Here is a 20,639-nt window from a genome sequence, read left to right as displayed (position 1 = left end):
CTCATACCAGCCACACCAATCACACCGTACAACCTGTGATCTGAACCCAGTTAACAGCATGATAACAGAGGAGCCTCTGAAAAGATGGCTCACAACAATAATAACCCGATTTTTGTAACAATAACTATGTACAAGTATTGCAGACAATCCGCACTTGGGATGGGCGCCCAGCATCCACTACGGACTACGAGAAATAGAATTATCGGTAAGTAAATTCTTATTTTCTCTGACGTCCTAGTGGATGCTGGGAACTCCGTAAGGACCATGGGGATTATACCAAAGCTCCCAAACGGGCGGGAGAGTGCGGATGACTCTGCAGCACCGAATGAGAGAACTCCAGGTCCTCCTCAGCCAGGGTATCAAATTTGTAGAATTTAGCAAACGTGTTTGCCCCTAGTAGCTGCTCGGCAAAGTTGTAAAGCCGAGACCCCTCGGGCAGCCGCCCAAGATGAGCCCACCTTCCTTGTGGAATGGGCTTTTACAGATTTTGGCTGTGGCAGGCCCGCCACAGAATGTGCAAGCTGAATTGTACTACAAATCCAACGAGCAATAGTCTGCTTAGAAGCAGGAGCACCCAGCTTGTTGGGTGCATACATGATAAACAGCGAGTCAGATTTTCTGACTCCAGTCGTCCTGGAAACATATATTTTCAGGGCCCTGACTACGTCCAGCAACTTGAAGTCCTCCAAGTCCCTAGTAGCCGCAGGTACCACAATAGGCTGGTTCAAGTGAAACGCTGAAACCACCTTAGGGAGAAATTGAGGACGAGTCCTCAATTCTGCCCTGTCCGTATGAAAAATTAGGTAAGGGCTTTTATAGGATAAAGCCGCCAATTCTGAGACACGCCTGGCTGAAGCCAGGGCCAACAGCATTACCACTTTCCATGTGAGATATTTTAAGTCCACAGTGGTGAGTGGTTCAAACCAATGTGATTTTAGGAACCCCAAAACTACATTGAGATCCCAAGGTGCCACTGGAGGCACAAAAGGAGGCTGTATATGCAGTAGCCCCTTGACAAACGTCTGAACTTCAGGAACTGAAGCCAGTTCTTTCTGGAAGAAAATCGACAGGGCCGAAATTTGAACCTTAATGGACCCTAACTTTAGGCCCATAGACAGTCCTGTTTGCAGGAAATGCAGGAAACGACCCAGTTGAAATTCCTCTGTAGGGGCCTTCCTGGCCTCGCACCACGCAACATATTTACGCCAAATACGGTGATAATGCTGTACGGTTACATCCTTCCTGGCTTTGATCAGGGTAGGGATGACTTCATCCGGAATGCCTTTTTCCTTCAGGATCCGGCGTTCAACCGCCATGCCGTCAAACGCAGCCGCGGTAAGTCTTGGAACAGACAGGGTCCCTGCTGGAGCAGGTCCTTTCTTAGAGGTAGAGGCCACGGGTCCTCTGTGAGCATCTCTTGAAGTTCCGGGTACCAAGTCCTTCTTGGCCAATCCGGAGCCACGAGTATAGTCCTTACTCCTCTCCTTCTTATGATTCGCAGTACCTTGGGTATGAGAGGCAGAGGAGGGAACACATACACTGACTGGTACACCCACGGTGTTACCAGAGCGTCCACAGCTATTGCCTGAGGGTCCCTTGACCTGGCGCAATACCTGTCTAGTTTTTTGTTGAGGCGGGACGCCATCATGTCCACCTTTGGTTTTTCCCAACGGTTCACAATCATGTGGAAGACTTCTGGGTGAAGTCCCCACTCTCCCGGGTGGAGGTCGTGTCTGCTGAGGAAGTCTGCTTCCCAGTTGTCCACTCCCGGAATGAACACTGCTGACAGTGCTATCACATGATTTTCCGCCCAGCGAAGAATCCTTGCAACATCTGCCATTGCCCTCCTGCTTCTTGTGCCGCCCTGTCTGTTTACGTGGGCGACTGCCGTGATGTTGTCTGACTGGATCAGCACCGGCTGACCTTGAAGCAGAGGTCTTGCTAGGCTTAGAGCATTGTAGATGGCCCTTAGCTCCAGGATATTTATGTGAAGTGATGTCTCCAGGCTTGACCACAAGCCCTGGAAATTTCTTCCCTGTGTGACTGCTCCCCAGCCTCTCAGGCTGGCATCCGTGGTCACCAGGACCCAGTCCTGAATGCCGAATCTGCGGCCCTCTAGAAGATGAGCACTCTGCAACCACCACAGGAGAGACACCCTTGTCCTTGGTGACAAGATTATCCGCTGATGCATCTGAAGATGCGACCCGGACCATTTGTCTAGCAGATCCCACTGGAAGGTTCTTGCGTGGAATCTGCCGAATGGGATTGCTTCGTAAGAAGCCACCATCTTTCCCAGGACCCTTGTGCATTGATGCACTGAGACTTGGCCTGGTTTTAGGAGATTTCTGACTAGCTCGGATAACTCCCTGGCTTTCTCCTCCGGGAGAAACACCTTTTTCTGGACTGTGTCCAGGATCATCCCTAGGAATAGAAGTCGTGTCGTCGGGATCAGCTGCGATTTTGGAATATTGAGAATCCAACCGTGCTGGCGCAGCACTATCTGAGATAGTGCTACCCCGACTTCCAACTGTTCCCTGGATCTTGCCCTTATCAGGAGATCGTCCAAGTAAGGGATAACTAAAACTCCCTTCCTTCGAAGGAGTATCATCATTTCGGCCATTACCTTGGTAAAGACCCGGGGTGCCGTGGACAATCCAAACGGCAGCGTCTGAAACTGATAGTGACAGTTCTGTACCACAAACCTGAGGTACCCTTGGTGAGAAGGGTAAATTGGGACATGTAGGTAAGCATCTTTGATGTCCAGAGACACCATATAGTCCCCTTCTTCCAGGTTTGCAATCACTGCTCTGAGTGACTCCATCTTGAATTTGAACCTTTGTATGTAAGTGTTCAAGGATTTTAGGTTTAAAATTGGTCTCACCGAGCCGTCCGGCTTCGGTACCACAAATAGTGTGGAATAGTACCCCTTTCCCTGTTGTAGGAGGGGTACCTTGATTATCACCTGCTGGGAATACAGCTTGTGAATGGCTTCCAATACTGCCTCCCTGTCTGAGGGAGACGTCGGTAAAGCAGACTTTAGAAAACGGCGAGGGGGAGACGTCTCGAATTCCAATTTGTACCCCTGAGATACCACCTGAAGGATCCAGGGGTCCACTTGCGAGTGGGCCCACTGCGCACTGAACTTCTTGAGACGGGCCCCCACCGTGCCTGAGTCCGCTTGTAAAGCCCCAGCGTCATGCTGAGGACTTTGCGGAGGCGGGAGAGGGCTTTTGTTCCTGGGAACTGGCTGTTTGTTGCAGCCTTTTTCCTCTCCCTCTGCCACGGGGCAGAAATGAGGCGCCTTTTGCCCGCTTGCCCTTATGGGGCCGAAAGGACTGCGCCTGATAATACGGCGTCTTCTTAGGTTGAGAAGCTACCTGGGGTAAAAATGTGGATTTTCCAGCAGTTGCCGTGGCTACCAGGTCTGATAGACCTACCCCAAATAACTCCTCCCCCTTATAAGGCAATACTTCCATGTGCCTTTTAGAATCAGCATCACCTGACCACTGCCGCGTCCATAAACCTCTTCTTGCAGAAATGGACAGCGCGCTAACTCTTGATGCCAGTCGGCAAATATCCCTCTGTGCATCACGCATATATAGAAATGCATCCTTCAAATGCTCTATAGTCAGTAATATACTGTCCCTATCTAGGGTATCAATATTTTCAGTCAGGGAATCCGACCACGCCAGGCCCGCACTGCACATCCAGGCTGAGGCGATTGCTGGTCGCAGTATAACACCCGTGTGAGTGTATATACATTTTAGGATATTCTCCAGCTTTCTATCGGCAGGTTCCTTTAGGGCGGCCGTATCAGGAGAGGGTAGTGCTACCTGTTTAGACAAGCGTGTGAGCGCTTTATCCACCCTAGGGGGTGTTTCCCAACGTGCCCTATCCTCTGGCGGGAAAGGGTACGATGCCAATAACCTTTTAGGAATTATCAGTTTTTTATCGGGGGAAACCCACGCCTCATCACACACTTCATTTAATTCCTCGGATACAGGAAAAACTACAGGCAGTTTTTTCTCACCAAACATAATACCCTTTTTAGTGGTACTTGTATTATCAGAGATATGCAATACATTTTTCATTGCTTCAATCATGTAACGTGTGGCCCTAGTGGAAGTCACGTTTGTCTCCTCATCATCGACACTGGAGTCAGTATCCGTGTCTGTGTCTGCCATTTGAGGTAACGGGCGTTTTAAAGCCCCTGATGGCGTTTGAGACCCCTGGACAGGCACAAGCTGAGTAGCCGGCTGTCTCATGTCGTCAACTGTCTGTCGTAAAGAGCTGACACTGTCACGCAATTCCTTCTATAAGCTCATCCACTCAGGTGTCGACTCCCTAGGGGGTGACAACTCTATAATAGGCAATTGCTCCGCCTCCATCTAATTTTCCTCCTCAAACATGTCGACACAATCGTACCGACACACCGCACACACACAGGGAATGCTCTGATAGAGGACAGGACCCCACTAGCCCTTTGGGGAGACAGAGGGAGAGTATGCCAGCACACACCAGAGCGCTAAATATAGACAGGAATACCACTATAAAATGTGCTTTTCCCTTTATAGCTGCTGTTAGTATTAAAACTGCGCCAAATTAGTGCCCCCCTCTCTTTTTTACCCTTTTCTGTAGTGCAGGACTGCAGGGGAGAGTCAGGGAGACGTCCTTCCAGCGGAGCTGTGATGGAAAATGGCGCCCGTGTGCTGAGGAGATAGGCTCCGCCCCCTTCTCGGCGGCCTTTTCTCCCGCTTTTTGGTGAGTTCTGGCAGGGGTTAAAATACATCCATATAGCCCTGGGGGTTATATGTGGTGTATTTATGCCAGCCAAGGTGTTTACATTGCTGCTCAGGGCGCCCCCCCCTAGCGCCCTGCACCCTCAGTGACCGAAGTGTGAAGTGTGCCTGAGTAACAATGGCGCACAGCTGCAGTGCTGTGCGCTACCTTGTTGAAGACAGATGTCTTCTGCCGCCGATTTTTCCGGACCTCTTCTTGCTTCTGGCTCTGTAAGGGGGCCGGCGGCGCGGCTCTGGGACCGAGCTCCGAGGCTGGGCCTGTGTTCGGTCCCTCTGGAGCTAATGGTGTCCAGTAGCCTAAGAAGCCCAAGCTGGCTGCAAGCAGGCAGGTTCGCTTCTTCTCCCCTTAGTCCCTCGATGCAGTGAGCCTGTTGCCAGCAGGTCTCACTGAAAATAAAAAACCTAAAACTAAACTTTCACTAAGAAGCTCAGGAGAGCCCCTAGTGTGCACCCTTCTCGGCCGGCCACAAAAATCTAACTGAGGCTTGGAGGAGGGTCATAGGGGGAGGAGCCAATGCACACCAGGTAGTCCTAAAGCTTTACTTTTGTGCCCAGTCTCCTGCGGAGCCGCTATTCCCCATGGTCCTTACGGAGTTCCCAGCATCCACTAGGACGTCAGAGAAAAATAGTTTAATCAAGGAACTATTCCTGCAGTGCTTGCCTGAATGCCTATGTACATGGATTCTCCCGGAACGGGTGGTATTCAGTATGCCAGCTGTTGGGATCCCAGCGCCGGAATCCAGACACCCGGTATACCGACAACTATTCTCCCTCTTGGGGGTCCACGACCCCCCTGGAGGGAGAAAAAATAGCGTGCCCGCAGCGTGGCGAGAGCAGCAAGCCTGCAAGGGGCTCATTTGCGCTCATCTAGCTGTCAGTATGCCAGCGGTCATGATCCCGGCGCCGGTATACTCTCCACCGGGATCCCGGCCGCTGGCATACCATACTACACCCTCCGGAACAATATATAGAGGAGAATGTGCCATCTGATGCCTTCTTCACTAAACCCAATAATAAGATTTTACTTACCGATAAATCTATTTCTCGTAGTCCGTAGTGGATGCTGGGGACTCAGTCAGGACCATGGGGATTAGCGGCTCCGCAGGAGACAGGGCACAAAACTAAAGCTTTAGGATCAGGTGGTGTGTATTGGCTCCTCCCCCTATGACCCTCCTCCAAGCCTCAGTTAGGATACTGTGCCCGGACGAGCGTACACAATAAGGAAGGATATTGAATCCCGGGTAAGACTCATACCAGCCACACCAATCACACCGTATAACTTGTGATCTGAACCCAGTTAACAGTATGACAAACGTAGGAGCCTCTGAACAGACGGCTCACAACAATAACAACCCGATTTTTTTGTAACAACAACTATGTACAAGTATTGCAGACAATCCGCACTTGGGATGGGCGCCCAGCATCCACTACGGACTACGAGAAATAGATTTATCGGTAAGTAAAATCTTATTTTCTCTGACGTCCTAAGTGGATGCTGGGGACTCCGTCAGGACCATGGGGATTATACCAAAGCTCCCAAACGGGCGGGAGAGTGCGGATGACTCTGCAGCACCGAGTGAGAGAACTCCAGGTCCTCCTCAGCCAGGGTGTGCCCCTGACCAAGTAGCAGCTCGGCAAAGTTGTAAAGCCGAGACCCCTCGGGCAGTCGCCCAAGATGAGCCCACCTTCCTTGTGGAATGGGCATTTACATATTTTGGCTGTGGCAGGCCTGCCACAGAATGTGCAAGCTGAATTGTACTACACATTCAACTAGCAATTGTCTGCTTAGAAGCAAGAGCACCCAGTTCATTGGGTGCATACAGGATAACAGCAAGTCAGTTTTCCTGACTCCAGCCGTCCTGGAAACATATATTTTCAGGGCCCTGACAACATCTAGCAACTTGGAGTCCTCCAAGTCTCTAGTAGCCGCAGGTACCACAATAAGCTGGTTCAGATGAAACGCTGACACCAACTTAGGGAGAAACTGGGGACGAGTCCGCAGCTCTGCCCTGTCCGAATGGACAATCAGATATGGCTTTTGTGAGACAAAGCCGCCAATTCTGACACTCGCCTGGCCGAGGCCAGGGCCAACATCATGGTCACTTTCCATGTGAGATATTTCAAATCCACAGATTTGAGCGGTTTAAACCAACGTGATTTGAGGAATCCCAGGACTACGTTGAGATCCCACAGTGCCACTGGAGGCACAAAAGGGGGTTGTATATGCAGTACTCCCTTGTCAAATTTTTGGACATCAGGAACTGAAGCCAATTCTTTCTGGAAGAAAATCGACAGGGCCGAAATTTGAACCTTAATGGACCCCAATCTGAGGCCCATAGACACTCCTGTTTGCAGGAAATGCAGGAATCGACCGAGTTGAAATTTCTTCGTGGGGCCTTCCTGGCCTCATACCACGCAACATATTTTCGCCACATGTGGTGATAATGTTGTGCGGTCACCTCCTTCCTGGCTTTGACCAGAGTAGGAATGACCTCTTCCGGAATGCCTTTTTCCCTTAGGATCCGGCGTTCAACCGCCATGCCGTCAAACGCAGCCGCGGTAAGTCTTGGAACAGACATGGTACTTGCTGAAACAAGTCCCTTCTTATCGGCAGAGGCCCTGAGTCCTCTGTGAGCATCTCTTGAAGTTCCGGGTACCAAGTCCTTCTTGGCCCATCCGGAGCCACGAGTATAGTTCTTACTCCTCTACGTCTTATAATTCTCAGTACCTTTGGTATGAGAAGCAGAGGAGGGAACACATACACCGACTGGTACACCCCTGGTGTTACCAGAACGTCCACAGCTATTGCCTGAGGGTCTCTTGACCTGGCGCAATACCTGTCCAGTTTTTTGTTCAGGCGGGACGCCATCATGTCCACCTTTGGTCTTTCCCAACGGTGCACAATCATGTGGAAAAAACTTCTCGATGAAGTCCCCACTCTCCCGGGTGGAGGTCGTGCTGAGGAAGTCTGCTTCCCAGTTGTCCACTCCCGGAATGAAAACTGCTGACAGTGCTATCACATGATTTTCCGCCCAGCGAAGAATCCTTGCAGTTTCTGCCATTGTCCTCCTGCTTCTTGTGCCGCCCTGTCTGTTTACGTGGGCGACTGCCGTGATGTTGTCCCACTGGATCATTACCGGCTGACCTTGAAGCAGAGGTCTTGCTAAGCTTAGAGCATTGTAAATTGCTCTTAGCTCCAGTATATTTATGCGGAGAGAAGTCCCCAGACTTGATCACACTCCCTGGAAAAATTTTTCCCTGTGTGACTGCTCCCCAGCCTTTAAAGCTGGAATCCGTGGTCACCAGGACCCGGTCCTGAATGCATAACTGTGGCCCTTTAGTAGATGAGCACTCTGCAGCCACCACAGAAGAGACACCCTTGTCCTTGGAGACAGGGTTATCCGCTGATGCATCTGAAGATGCGATCCGGACCATTTGTCCAGCAGATCCCACTGAAAAGTTCTTGCATGAAATCTGCCGAATGGAATCGCTTCGTAAGAAGCCACCATTTTTCCCAGGACCCTTGTGCAATGATGCACTGACACTTTTCCTGGTTTTTGGAGGTTCCTGACTAGCTCGGATAACTCCCTGGCTTTCTCCTCCGGGAGAAACACCCTTTTCTGGACTGTGTCCAGAATCATCCCTAGGGACAGCAGACGTGTCGTCGGAGACAGCTGCGATTTTGGAATATTTAGAATCCACCCGTGCTGTCGTAGAACTACTTGAGATAGTGCTACTCAGACCTCCAACTGTTCTCTGGACCTTGCCCTTATCAGGAGATCGTCCAAGTAAGGGATAATTAAGACGCCTTTTCTTTGAAGAAGAATCATCATTTCGGCCATTACCTTGGTAAAGACCCGGGGTGCCGTGGACAATCCAAACGGCAGCGTCTGAAACCGATAGTGACAGTTTTGTACCACGAACCTGAGGTACCCTTTGTGAGAAGGGCAAATTTGGACATGGAGGTAAGCATCCTTGATGTCCAGGGACACCATATAGTCCCCTTCTTCCTGGTTCGCTATCACTGCTCTGAGTGACTCCATTTAGAATAGGTCTCACCGAGCCGTCTGGCTTCAGTACCACAATATAGTGTGGAATAATACCCCTTTACTTGTTGTAGGAGGGGTACTTTGATTATCACCTGCTGGGAATACAGCTTGTGAATGGTTTCCAATACTGCCTCCCTGTCGGAGGTAGACGTTGGTAAAGCAAACTTCAGGAACTTGCGAGGGGGAGACGTCTCGAATTTCCAATCTGTACCCCTGGGATACTACTTGTAGGATCCAGGGGTCCACTTGCGAGTGAGCCCACTGCGTGCTGAAACTCTTGAGACGACCCCCCACCGCACCTGTTTGTACGGCCCCAGCGTCATGCTGAGGACTTGGCAGAAGCGGTGGAAGGCTTCTGTTCCTGGGAATGGGCTGCCTGCTGCAGTCTTCTTCCCTTACCTCTATCCCTGGGCAGATATTATGGGGACGAAAGGACTGAGGCTGAAAAGACTATGTCTTTTTCTGCTGAGATGTGACTTGGGGTAAAAAAGGTGGATTTTCTAGCTGTTGCCGTGGCCACCAGGTCCGATGGACCGACCCCAAATAACTCCTCCCCTTTATACGGCAATACTTCCATGTGCCGTTTGGAATCTGCATCACCTGACCACTGTCGTGTCCATAAACATCGTCTGGCAGATATGGACATCGCACTTACTCTTGATGCCAGAGTTTCGCATATATAGAAATGCATCTTTTAAATGCTCTATAGTCAATAAAATACTGTCCCTGTCAAGGGTATCAATATTTCCAGTCAGGGAATCCGACCAAGCCACCCCAGCGCTGCCCATCCAGGCTGAGGCGATCGCTGGTCGCAGTATAACACCAGTATGTGTGTATATACTTTTTAGGATATTTTCCAACCTCCTATCAGTTGGCTCCTTGAGGGCGTCCGTATCTGGAGACGGTAACGCCACTTGTTTTTATAAGCGTGTGAGCGCCTTATCCACCCTAAGGTGTGTTTCCCAACGCGCCATAACTTCTGGCGGGAAAGGGTATACCGCCAATAATTTTCTATCGGGGGAAACCCACGCATCATCACACACTTCATTTAATTTATCTGATTCAGGAAAAACCACATGTAGTTTTTTCACACTCCACATAATACCCTTTTTTGTGGTACTTGTAGTATCAGAAATATGTAACATCTCCTTCATTGCCCTTAACAAGTAACGTGTGGCCCTAAAGGAAAATACGTTTGTTTCTCCACCGTCGACACTGGAGTCAGTGTCCGTGTCTGTGTCTGTGTCGACCGACTGAGGTAAAAAGGACGTTTTAACGCCCCTGACGGTGTTTTAGACGCCTGGACAGGTACTAATTGGTTTGCCGGCCGTCTCATGTCGTCAACCGACCTTGCAGCGTGTTGACATTATCACGTAATTCCTTAAATAAGCCATCCATTCCGGTGTCGACTCCCTAGAGAGTGACATCACCATTACCGGCAATTGCTCCGCCTCCTCACCAACATCGTCCTCATACATGTCGACACACAAGTACCAACACACAGCACACACACAGGGAATGCTCTGATAGAGGACAGGACCCCACTAGCCCTTTGGGGAGACAGAGGGAGAGTTTGCCAGCACACACCAAAAACGCTATATTATACAGGGACAACCTTTATGTAAGTGTTTTTCCCTTATAGCATTTTAATATATATATACATATCGCCAAATAAGTGCCCCCCCTCTCTGTTTTAACCCTGTTTCTGTAGTGCAGTGCAGGGGAGAGCCTGGGAGCCTTCCCACCAGCATTTCTGTGAGGGAAAATGGCGCTGTGTGCTGAGGAGAATAGGCCCCGCCCCCTTTTCGGCGGGCTTCTTCTCCCGTTTTTCTGAGACCTGGCAGGGGTTAAATACATCCATATAGCCTCCAGGGGCTATATGTGATGTATTTTTAGCCAGAATAAGGTATTATACATTGCTGCCCAGGGCGCCCCCAGCAACGCCCTGCACCCTCCGTGACCGTTGGTGTGAAGTGTGTGACAACAATGGCGCACAGCTGCAGTGCTGTGCGCTACCTTCATGAAGACTGAAAAGCCTTCTGCCGCCGGTTTCTGGACCTTCAATCTTCAGCATCTGCAAGGGGGGTCGGCGGCGCGGCTCCGGGACGAACCCCAGGGTGAGACCTGTGTTCCGACTCCCTCTGGAGCTAATGGTGTCCAGTAGCCTAAGAAGCCAATCCATCCTGCACGCAGGTGAGTTGAACTTCTCTCCCCTAAGTCCCTCGATGCAGTGAGCCTGTTGCCAGCAGGACTCACTGAAAATAAGAAACCTAAAAACTTTTTCTAAGCAGCTCCTTAAGAGAGCCACCTAGATTGCACCCTGCTCGGACGGGCACAAAAACCTAACTGAGGCTTGGAGGAGGGTCATAGGGGGAGGAGCCAGTACACACCACCTGATCCTAAAGCTTTAGTTTTGTGCCCTGTCTCCTGCGGAGCCGCTAATCCCCATGGTCCTGACGGAGTCCCCAGCATCCACTTAGGACGTCAGAGAAATACTGGTTAATCCAGTATGATATGACATTCACAGATATACAGGTGGAAGTTTCCACATGATGACAGAGCTTGAGAGCCCTTTTCCCTAGAACCACACCTTAGGGCCTGATTCATTGGTGGGAGCAAGTTAACCATCAGCAGCTAAATCCTGTCAGACATTCTGAGCAACTAGGGAATAGTGTGGCCCATGTCCGCACGATGGTGAGCTTTTGTGCTCACCATGGCGGATAAGTGCTGCAGGCGATGGGCATCTCAGTACACAGCCAGTAGGCTGCAGCATTAGCAGAATTTCGCAGTAACGGTTGCGGCAAAGATTGCATCTGCCGTTATTTAGCATCCACCTCTGAAACAGGCCCTTATGATATCAGCCATATCAGGTTTAAAGAGGCTCCATGCCAAGTGTGCAAATATAAAAAAAAATAAAAAAACCAAGACAAAAAAAATATAAATAATAATAATAATAATAATAATAATAATAATAATAATAATAATAATAATAATCTTATCACTGGCCCTTGCCCCAATAAACCCAACACATTCTCATTAGTCTTGAATGCAATGCATAACTTTTTTCAATTGTACAAAAAGATATGCAAGGCCAAGCTTCAGCAAGTTATATAGTTATAGTCTATATTATGGGCAGTACGGATGGTGTAGTGGTTAGCATTACTGCCTCACAGCACTGAGGTCATGGGTTTGATTCCCACCATGGCCCAAACTGTGTGGAGTTTGTATGTTCTCCCCATACTTGCGTGGGTTTCCTCCGGGTACGCCGGTTTCCTCCCACATTCCAAAAATGTACTGGTAGGTTAATTGGCTGCCAAGAAAATTAACCCTAGCGTGAATGTGTGAGTGTGAATGTGTGAGTGTGTGTGTGTACATGTGATAGGGAATATAGATTGTAAGCTCCACTGGGGCAGGGACTGATGTGAATGGTCAAATATTCTCTGTAAAGCGCTGCGGAATATGTGTGCGCTATATAAATAACTGGTAATAAATAAATAATATTATTCTAATAAAAGACAAAAATTGCAAGAAATGATACACAAATGACCGATTTCAGTAAATCCCCTGCCCAGACTAGTACACTGGGAGAAAGGCTTGCTGATCAGGACCTAGCATTTGTCAATGTAGACTGCTTTCATAATACTCTCATGCAGCTGTCCCAATGCAGGGATACAGGTGCATTAAGCAAACATGTGAAGAACATCTAATAATAATCTGGTCTAGGCGGGAGAGGTATGATTTTTTGAAGGTCACAATGCTGACAATTACTATGCGGTCAGCAGAATGCCAGCGCAGTACTAATGATGATTATTACAGTGTTAGCTCACATTAACACTGCGCTGGCATTACGCTGACCACACAGAAATTGTCAACACTGTGACCATCAAACTAACCACTTCCCTTCTAGAGAAACTGGGAGGATTGCGTTCTGCCTAAAGCTGGAAAAAATGGGTCACTACTTACCATCAGGTTTGTTTGGATCACGGTTTAGAACCGCATATCTAGGAAGCAAAATGCCTTCATCTTTAAGGATCCTGTATACTTCTCTTCTGTTGGGAAAAGGGAAACAAATTGTGGTGACAATCCTGTAGATCAGACAGACAACTGGATAAGCAATGCTTTCTGAAACATTGTAGGTCTAAAACTGAACTTGCGTCCCATCCTCTCTATCCATGGACAACTCTACCCCTTCCTCTATCCCACAAGTCACGCTGCTTCGGCGTCATCCTCAACTCCTACCTTTCCTTCCACATCCAGTCCCTCTACTGTTCAAGCACATTCCAGCAGTTTAACACTTTCAGTATCAGACCCTCTCTCGCCCTGGACTTAGCAAAGACTCACCTGTTATCTCTCGCTTAGAATACAACCTAATCCTCTATTGCCTTCCGCTCACCTGTCTATTCTCACTCCAATTCATCCTTACGCCTTATTTTCCTATCTCGTGCTCTCCCAGTGGCTACACTGGCTACCAATACCACCCAAAAATCAGTTCAAATGATTCACCCTCCCCTATAAAGCCCTCAGTCGTTGCCCTCCTCACAACATCTCCATTTACAGTCCCTCCCTGCTTCGCCAATGATTACCGCCACACCGCCCTTTCAAATACCGCTATACCATTTGCCTGGCTGAATTAGTGAGGCAATAGCATATCTATGGGGCCGATATTGGCAAAGAAAAGTACTTCCTCGGCTGTGACATGACAATGCACGCATTACACTTCTAGGCCAACACATCACAATGGAGCCAGAGACAAGAGCTCAAAAGAAAAAGCAAGGGTGGGTTTGTGAACCTCCCCTAACCATTGCAGCTGTGGAACACTTACCTGTCTTGAATTTGGTATTGTAGATTTAAGTCATTAATAACAAACGGACTCCTGAGTTTTGCATAGGCAACGGCTTTATCCAATGGAAATCCTTAAAAGAGAGAAGATTAAATAAAAATAAAATATTAAAACAGAAAACCATTGCATTAAAGCATGGTAAAGTGCTCAATGGAGTATAGTGCTAAAACCACAAAAGGTTGTTTTTACTAAGGGTCATTCCATATCAAATCAACACTTTTTGTTAAAATGCTACAACCCTAACTCAGATTTTGTTCAAATTTGGTATATTTAAAAAATTAAAAAATTAATTAGTCTAAAAAAAAATACTAATTTTTATTTAAATATCTTATGCCGTTCCCAAATTATGGCCATGTAAAGTTTTAAAAAATCTGTCAAACACAAACAACCAGTATATTTTCAAATCACCATAGCAGCTCTCCTAATTAAGCTAGTGAGGTGTGAGTGGTGTCATTTTACTGTGTTGTTTATGCACTTTCCTATGATATACAACACACTTTAAAAGTGGTAGGATAACGGGTTCATAGTGAAAAAATAAGAATTTACTTACCGATAATTCTATTTCTCGTAGTCCGTAGTGGATGCTGGGAAATCCGTAAGGACCATGGGGAATAGCGGCTCCGCAGGAGACTGGGCACAAAAGTAAAGCTTTAGGACTACCTGGTGTGCACTGGCTCCTCCCCCTATGACCCTCCTCCAAGCCTCAGTTAGGATACTGTGCCCGGACGAGCGTACACAATAAGGAAGGATTTTGAATCCCGGGTAAGACTCATACCAGCCACACCAATCACACCGTATAACCTGTGATCTGAACCCAGTTAACAGCATGATAACAGAGGAGCCTCTGGAAAGATGGCTCACAACAATAATAACCCGATTTTTGTAACAATAACTATGTACAAGTATTGCAGACAATCCGCACTTGGGATGGGCGCCCAGCATCCACTACGGACTACGAGAAATAGAATTATCGGTAAGTAAATTCTTATTTTCTCTGACGTCCTAGTGGATGCTGGGAACTCCGTAAGGACCATGGGGATTATACCAAAGCTCCCAAACGGGCGGGAGAGTGCGGATGACTCTGCAGCACCGAATGAGAAAACTCCAGGTCCTCCTCAGCCAGGGTATCAAATTTGTAGAATTTAGCAAACGTGTTTGCCCCTGACCAAGTAACTGCTCGGCAAAGTTGTAACGCCGAGACCCCTCGGGCAGCCGCCCAAGATGAGCCCACCTTCCTTGTGGAATGGGCTTTCACAGATTTTGGCTGTGGCAGGCCTGCCACAGAATGTGCAAGCTGAATTGTACTACAAATCCAGCGAGCAATAGTCTGCTTAGAAGCAGGAGCACCCATCTTGTTGGGTGCATACAGGATAAACAGCGAGTCAGATTTCCTGACTCCAGCCGTCCTGGAAACATATTTTCAGGGCCCTGACTACGTCCAGCAACTAGGAGTCCTCCAAGTCCCTAGTAGCCGCAGGTACCACAATAGGCTGGTTCAGGTGAAACGCTGAAACCACCTTAGGAAGAAATTGAGGACGAGTCCTCAATTCTGCCCTGTCCGAATGAAAAATTAGGTAAGGGCTTTTATAGGATAAAGCCGCCAATTCTGAGACACGCCTGGCTGAAGCCAGGGCCAACAGCATTACCACTTTCCATGTGAGATATTTTAAGTCCACAGTGGTGAGTGGTTCAAACCAATGTGATTTTAGGAACCCCAAAACTACATTGAGATCCCAAGGTGCCACTGGAGGCACAAAAGGAGGTTGTATATGCAGTACCCCCTTGACAAACGTCTGAACTTCAGGAACTGAAGCCAGTTCTTTCTGGAAGAAAATTGACAGGGCCGAAAATTGAACCTTAATGGACCCTAATTTTAGGCCCATAGACAGTCCTGTTTGCAGGAAATGCAGGAAACGACCCAGTTGAAATTCCTCTGTAGGGGCCTTCCTGGCCTCGCACCACGCAACATATTTACGCCAAATACGGTGATAATGTTGTGCGGTTACAACCTTCCTGGCTTTGATCAGGGTAGGGATGACTTCATCCGGAATGCCTTTTTCCTTCAGGATCCGGTGTTCAACCGCCATGCCGTCAAACGCAGCCACGGTAAGTCTTGGAACAGACAGGGTCCCTGCTGGAGCAGATCCCTTCTTAGAGGTAGAGGCCACGGTTCCTCTGTGAGCATCTCTTGAAGTTCCGGGTACCAAGTCCTTCTTGGCCAATCCGGAGCCACGAGTATAGTCCTTACTCCTCTCCTTCTTATGATTCTCAGTACCTTGGGTATGAGAGGCAGAGGAGGGAACACATACACTGACTGGTACACCCACGGTGTTACCAGAGTGTCCACAGCTATTGCCTGAGGGTCCCTTGACCTGGCGCAATACCTGTCTAGTTTTTTGTTGAGGCGGGACGCCATCATGTCCACCTTTGGTTTTTCCCAACGGTTTACAATCATGTGGAAGACTTCTGGATGAAGTCCCCACTTTACCGGGTGGAGGTCGTGTCTGCTGAGGAAGTCTGCTTCCCAGTTGTCCACTCCCGGAATGAACACTGCTGACAGTGCTATCACATGATTTTCCGCCCAGCGAAGAATCCTTGCAGCTTCTGCCATTGCCCTCCTGCTTCTCGTGCCGCCCTGTCTGTTTACGTGGGCGACTGCCGTGATGTTGTCCGACTGGATCAACACCGGCTGACCCTGAAGCAGAGGTCTTGCTTGGCTTAGAGCATTGTAAATGGCCCTTAGTTCCAGGATATTTATGTGAAGTGACGTTTCCAGGCTTGACCACAAGCCCTGGAAATTTCTTCCCTGTGTGACTGCTCCCCAGCCTCTCAGGCTGGCATCCGTGGTCACCAGGATCCAGTCCTGAATGCCGAATCTGCGGCCCTCTAGAAGATGAGCACTCTGCAACCACCACAGGAGAGACACTCTTGTCCTTGGGGACAGGGTTATCCGCTGATGCATGTGAAGATGCGATCCGGACCATTTGTCCAGCAGATCCCACTGAAATGTTCTTGCGTGGAATCTGCCGAATGGAATCGCTTCGTAGGAAGCCACCATTTTTCCCAGGACCCTTGTGCATTGATGCACTGAGACCCGGTCTGGTTTCAGGAGGTTTCTGACTAACTCGGATAACTCCCTGGCTTTTTCTTCCGGAAGAAACACCTTTTTCTGGACTGTGTCCAGAATCATCCCTAGGAACAGCAGACGTGTCGTCGGAATCAGCTGTGATTTTGGGATATTTAGAATCCACCCGTGCTGTCGTAACACTACTTGAGATAGTGCTACTCCGACTACTAACCGTTCCTTGGATCTTGCCCTTATCAGGAGATCGTCCAAGTAAGGGATAATTAAGACGCCTTCTCTTCGAAGAAGTATCATCATTTCGGCCATTACCTTGGTAAAGACCCGGGGTGCCGTGGACAATCCAAACGGCAGCGTCTGAAACTGATAGTAACAGTTCTGTACCACAAACCTGAGGTACCCTTGGTGAGAAGGGTAAATTGGGACATGGAGGTAAGCATCCTTGATGTCCAGAGACACCATATAGTCCCCTTCTTCCAGGTTCGCGATCACTGCTCTGAGTGACTCCATCTTGAACTTGAACCTTTGTATGTAAGTGTTCAAAGATTTCAGATTTAAAATAGGTCTCACCGAGCCGTCCGGCTTCGGTACCACAAACAGCGTTGAATAATACCCCTTGCCCTGTTGCAGGAGGGGTACCTTGATTATCACCTGCTGAGAATACAGCTTGTGAATGGCCTCCAATACCGCCTCCCTGTCGGAGGGAGACGTCGGTAAAGCAGACTTTAGGAACCGGCGAGGGGGAGGTGTCTCGAATTCCAATTTGTACCCCTGAGATACCACCTGAAGGACCCAGGGGTCTACCTGCGAGTGAGCCCACTGCGCGCTGAAATTCTTGAGACGTGCCCCCACCGTGCCTAAGTCCGCTTGTAAAGCCCCAGCGTCATGCTGAGGACTTGGCAGAAGCGGGAGAGGGCTTCTGTTCTTGGGGATTTGCTGTCTGTTGCAGCCTTTTTCCCCTTCCTCTGCCCCGGGGCAGAAATGAGGAGCCTTTCGCTCGCTTGCCCTTATGGGGACGAAAGGACTGCGCCTGATAATACGGCGTCTTCTTATGTTGAGAGGCGACCTGGGGTAAAAATGTGGATTTCCCAGCTGTTGCCGTGGCCACCAGATCTGACAGACCTACCCCAAATAACTCCTCCCCTTTATAAGGCAATACTTCCATATGCCGTTTGGAATCCGCATCACCTGACCACTGTCGCGTCCATAACCCTCTTCTGGCAGAAATGGACAGCGCACTTACTCTTGATGCCAGTCGGCAAATATCCCGCTGTGCATCACGCATATATAGAAATGCATCTTTTAAATGCTCTATAGTCAGTAATATACTGTCCCTGTCTAGGGTATTAATATTTTCAGTCAGGGAATCCGACCAAGCCAAACCAGCACTGCACATCCAGGCTGAGGCGATTGCCGGTCGCAGTATAACACCAGTATGTGTGTAAATACATTTTAGGATACCTTCCTGCTTTCTATCAGCAGGATCCTTAAGGGCGGCCGTCTCAGGAGAGGGTAGAGCCACCTGTTTTGATAAGCGTGTGAGTGCTTTATCCACCCTAGGGGGTGTTTCCCAACGCGCCCTAATCTCTGGCGGGAAAGGATATAATGCCAATAATTTTTTAGGAATTATCAGTTTTTTATCGGGGGAAACCCACGCTTCATCACACACCTCATTTAATTCCTCAGATTCAGGAAAAACTACAGGTAGTTTTTTCTCACCGAACATAATACCCCTTTTTAGTGGTATTAGTATTATCAGAAATATGTAAAACATTTTTCATTGCCTCAATCATGTAACGTGTGGCCCTACTGGAAGTCACGTTTGTCTCTTCCCCGTCGACACTGGAGTCAGTATCCGTGTCGACGTCTGTATCTACCATCTGAGGTAACGGGCGTTTTAGAGCCCCTGATGGCTTTTGAGACGCCTGGACAGGCACAAGCTGAGTAGCCGGCTGTCTTATGTCGTCAACTGTTTTTTTGCAAAGAGCTGACACTGTCACGTAATTCCTTCCATAAGATCATCCACTCAGGTGTCGACTCCCTAGGGGGTGACATCTCTATTATAGGCAATTGCCCCGCCTCCACATCATTTTCCTCCTCATACATGTCGACACAACGTACCGACACACAGCACACACACAGGGAATGCTCTGACAGAGGACAGGACCCCACTAGCCCTTTGGGGAGACAGAGGGAGAGTATGCCAGCACACACCAGAGCGCTATATATATATACAGAGTTAACCTTAAATAAGTGTTTTTCCCCCTTATAGCTGCTATTTGTAATTATTACGCCAATTAGTGCCCCCCTCTCTTTTTTACCCTGTTTCTGTAGTGCAGGACTGCAGGGGAGAGTCAGGTAGACGTCCTTTCAGCGGAGCTGTGAAGGAAAATGGCGCCTGTGTGCTGAGGAGATAGGCTCCACCCCCTTCTCGGCGGCCTTTTCTCCCGCTTTTATGTGGAATCTGGCAGGGGTTAAAATTCATCCATATAGCCCTGGGGGCTATATGTGATGTATTTTCGCCAGCCAAGGTGTTTCTATTGCTGCTCAGGGCGCCCCCCCCTAGCGCCCTGCACCCTCAGTGACCGGAGTGTGAAGTGTGCTGAGGAGCAATGGCGCACAGCTGCAGTGCTGTGCGCTACCTTGGTGAAGACAGATGTCTTCTGCCGCCGATTTTCCGGACCTCTTCTTGCTTCTGGCTCTGTAAGGGGGCCGGCGGCGCGGCTCTGGGACCGGACTCCGAGGCTGGGCCTGTGTTCGGTCCCTCTGGAGCTAATGATGTCCAGTAGCCTAAGAAGCCCAATCCACTCTGCACGCAGGTGAGTTCGCTTCTTCTCCCCTTAGTCCCTCGATGCAGTGAGCCTGTTGCCAGCAGGTCTCACTGAAAATAAAAAACCTAAAACTAAACTTTCACTAAGAGCTCAGGAGAGCCCCTAGTGTGCACCCTTCTCGGTCGGGCACAAAAATCTAACTGAGGCTTGGAGGAGGGTCATAGGGGGAGGAGCCAGTGCACACCAGGTAGTCCTAAAGCTTTACTTTTGTGCCCAGTCTCCTGCGGAGCCGCTATTCCCCATGGTCCTTACGGAGTTCCCAGCATCCACTAGGACGTCAGAGAAACAATGTTAAAGCAAGGTAGTTTATTAAAAAAAAATCCAGATGTATTACAAGATGTAGTATTGTTGACTGACTAATGCAATGTCAAGTATTTCTATTCAACTTGATTTATATAATTAAACTAATGAAGCCATCAAATCTATAATTATCTATTACTACTTGTAATACACCCAGCTTTTTTTGAAAAAACTACTTTCTATTAACACTTGCCTGGCATGGTCGCATCAGATGCGACCATGCCTGCAAGTGCTCTATCTGACCTGGACGCACAGGATGCGACCAGTCAGAAAGAGAGTGTTAGCAGTGGCAAGGAAAAGAAACTTCCCTCCGCTGCTGCTGTCAGAGGGACCGGAAGGTCTTTCTGCCTCCCTGCACTCTCCCATACTGATTGCCGTGCTGCCGATCACTGCCGATTGGTCAGCACGGCAGGATCCCTCCCCCCCTCCAGCGGCTGCAGACAATGGCAGCCGCTGGGGAGTGTAAATTAACCCTCCCAAACCACCCCAGACCCCCCCCTCCCCGTATACCTGGAGGCTTTCCAGGCTTTCAAAATGAAAGCTGCGATGTTTCTGATGTTCCGATGGTCACGATGATCCCGATCGATGTTGGGGAAATTGTATTTTTGGCTTTTCTTTTTTTTTTTTTTTTTTTTTTAACTAAAATCATTTGGGATAGGGTTAAATTTATGTTCTTCACCTAATTCACTCATAAAAAAAAAAAAAACAATTTTGCAGCGGTTTTTGGCAAAATAAAAT

General features: G+C 48.7%; 1 protein-coding gene across 1 annotated transcript in view; it reads right to left on the bottom strand.

The window, feature by feature from the left end:
- The window catches only part of PPIP5K2 (diphosphoinositol pentakisphosphate kinase 2), a 243,396-nt gene that overhangs the window by 153,831 nt on the left and 68,926 nt on the right, over positions 1–20,639 (bottom strand). Inside the window, exons 3-4 of the mRNA XM_063964081.1 lie at positions 13,671–13,761; positions 12,812–12,897 (exon numbers count right to left, since the gene is read on the bottom strand). Of these exons, the coding sequence (XP_063820151.1) occupies positions 12,812–12,897; positions 13,671–13,761 (177 nt within the window). The remainder of the gene's footprint in view (positions 1–12,811; positions 12,898–13,670; positions 13,762–20,639) is intronic.

The sequence above is a fragment of the Pseudophryne corroboree genome, chromosome 1 (assembly GCF_028390025.1).
Source record: "Pseudophryne corroboree isolate aPseCor3 chromosome 1, aPseCor3.hap2, whole genome shotgun sequence".
Classification (NCBI taxonomy): Eukaryota; Metazoa; Chordata; class Amphibia; order Anura; family Myobatrachidae; genus Pseudophryne; species Pseudophryne corroboree.
This window is presented reverse-complemented; position numbering and strand designations above follow the sequence as displayed.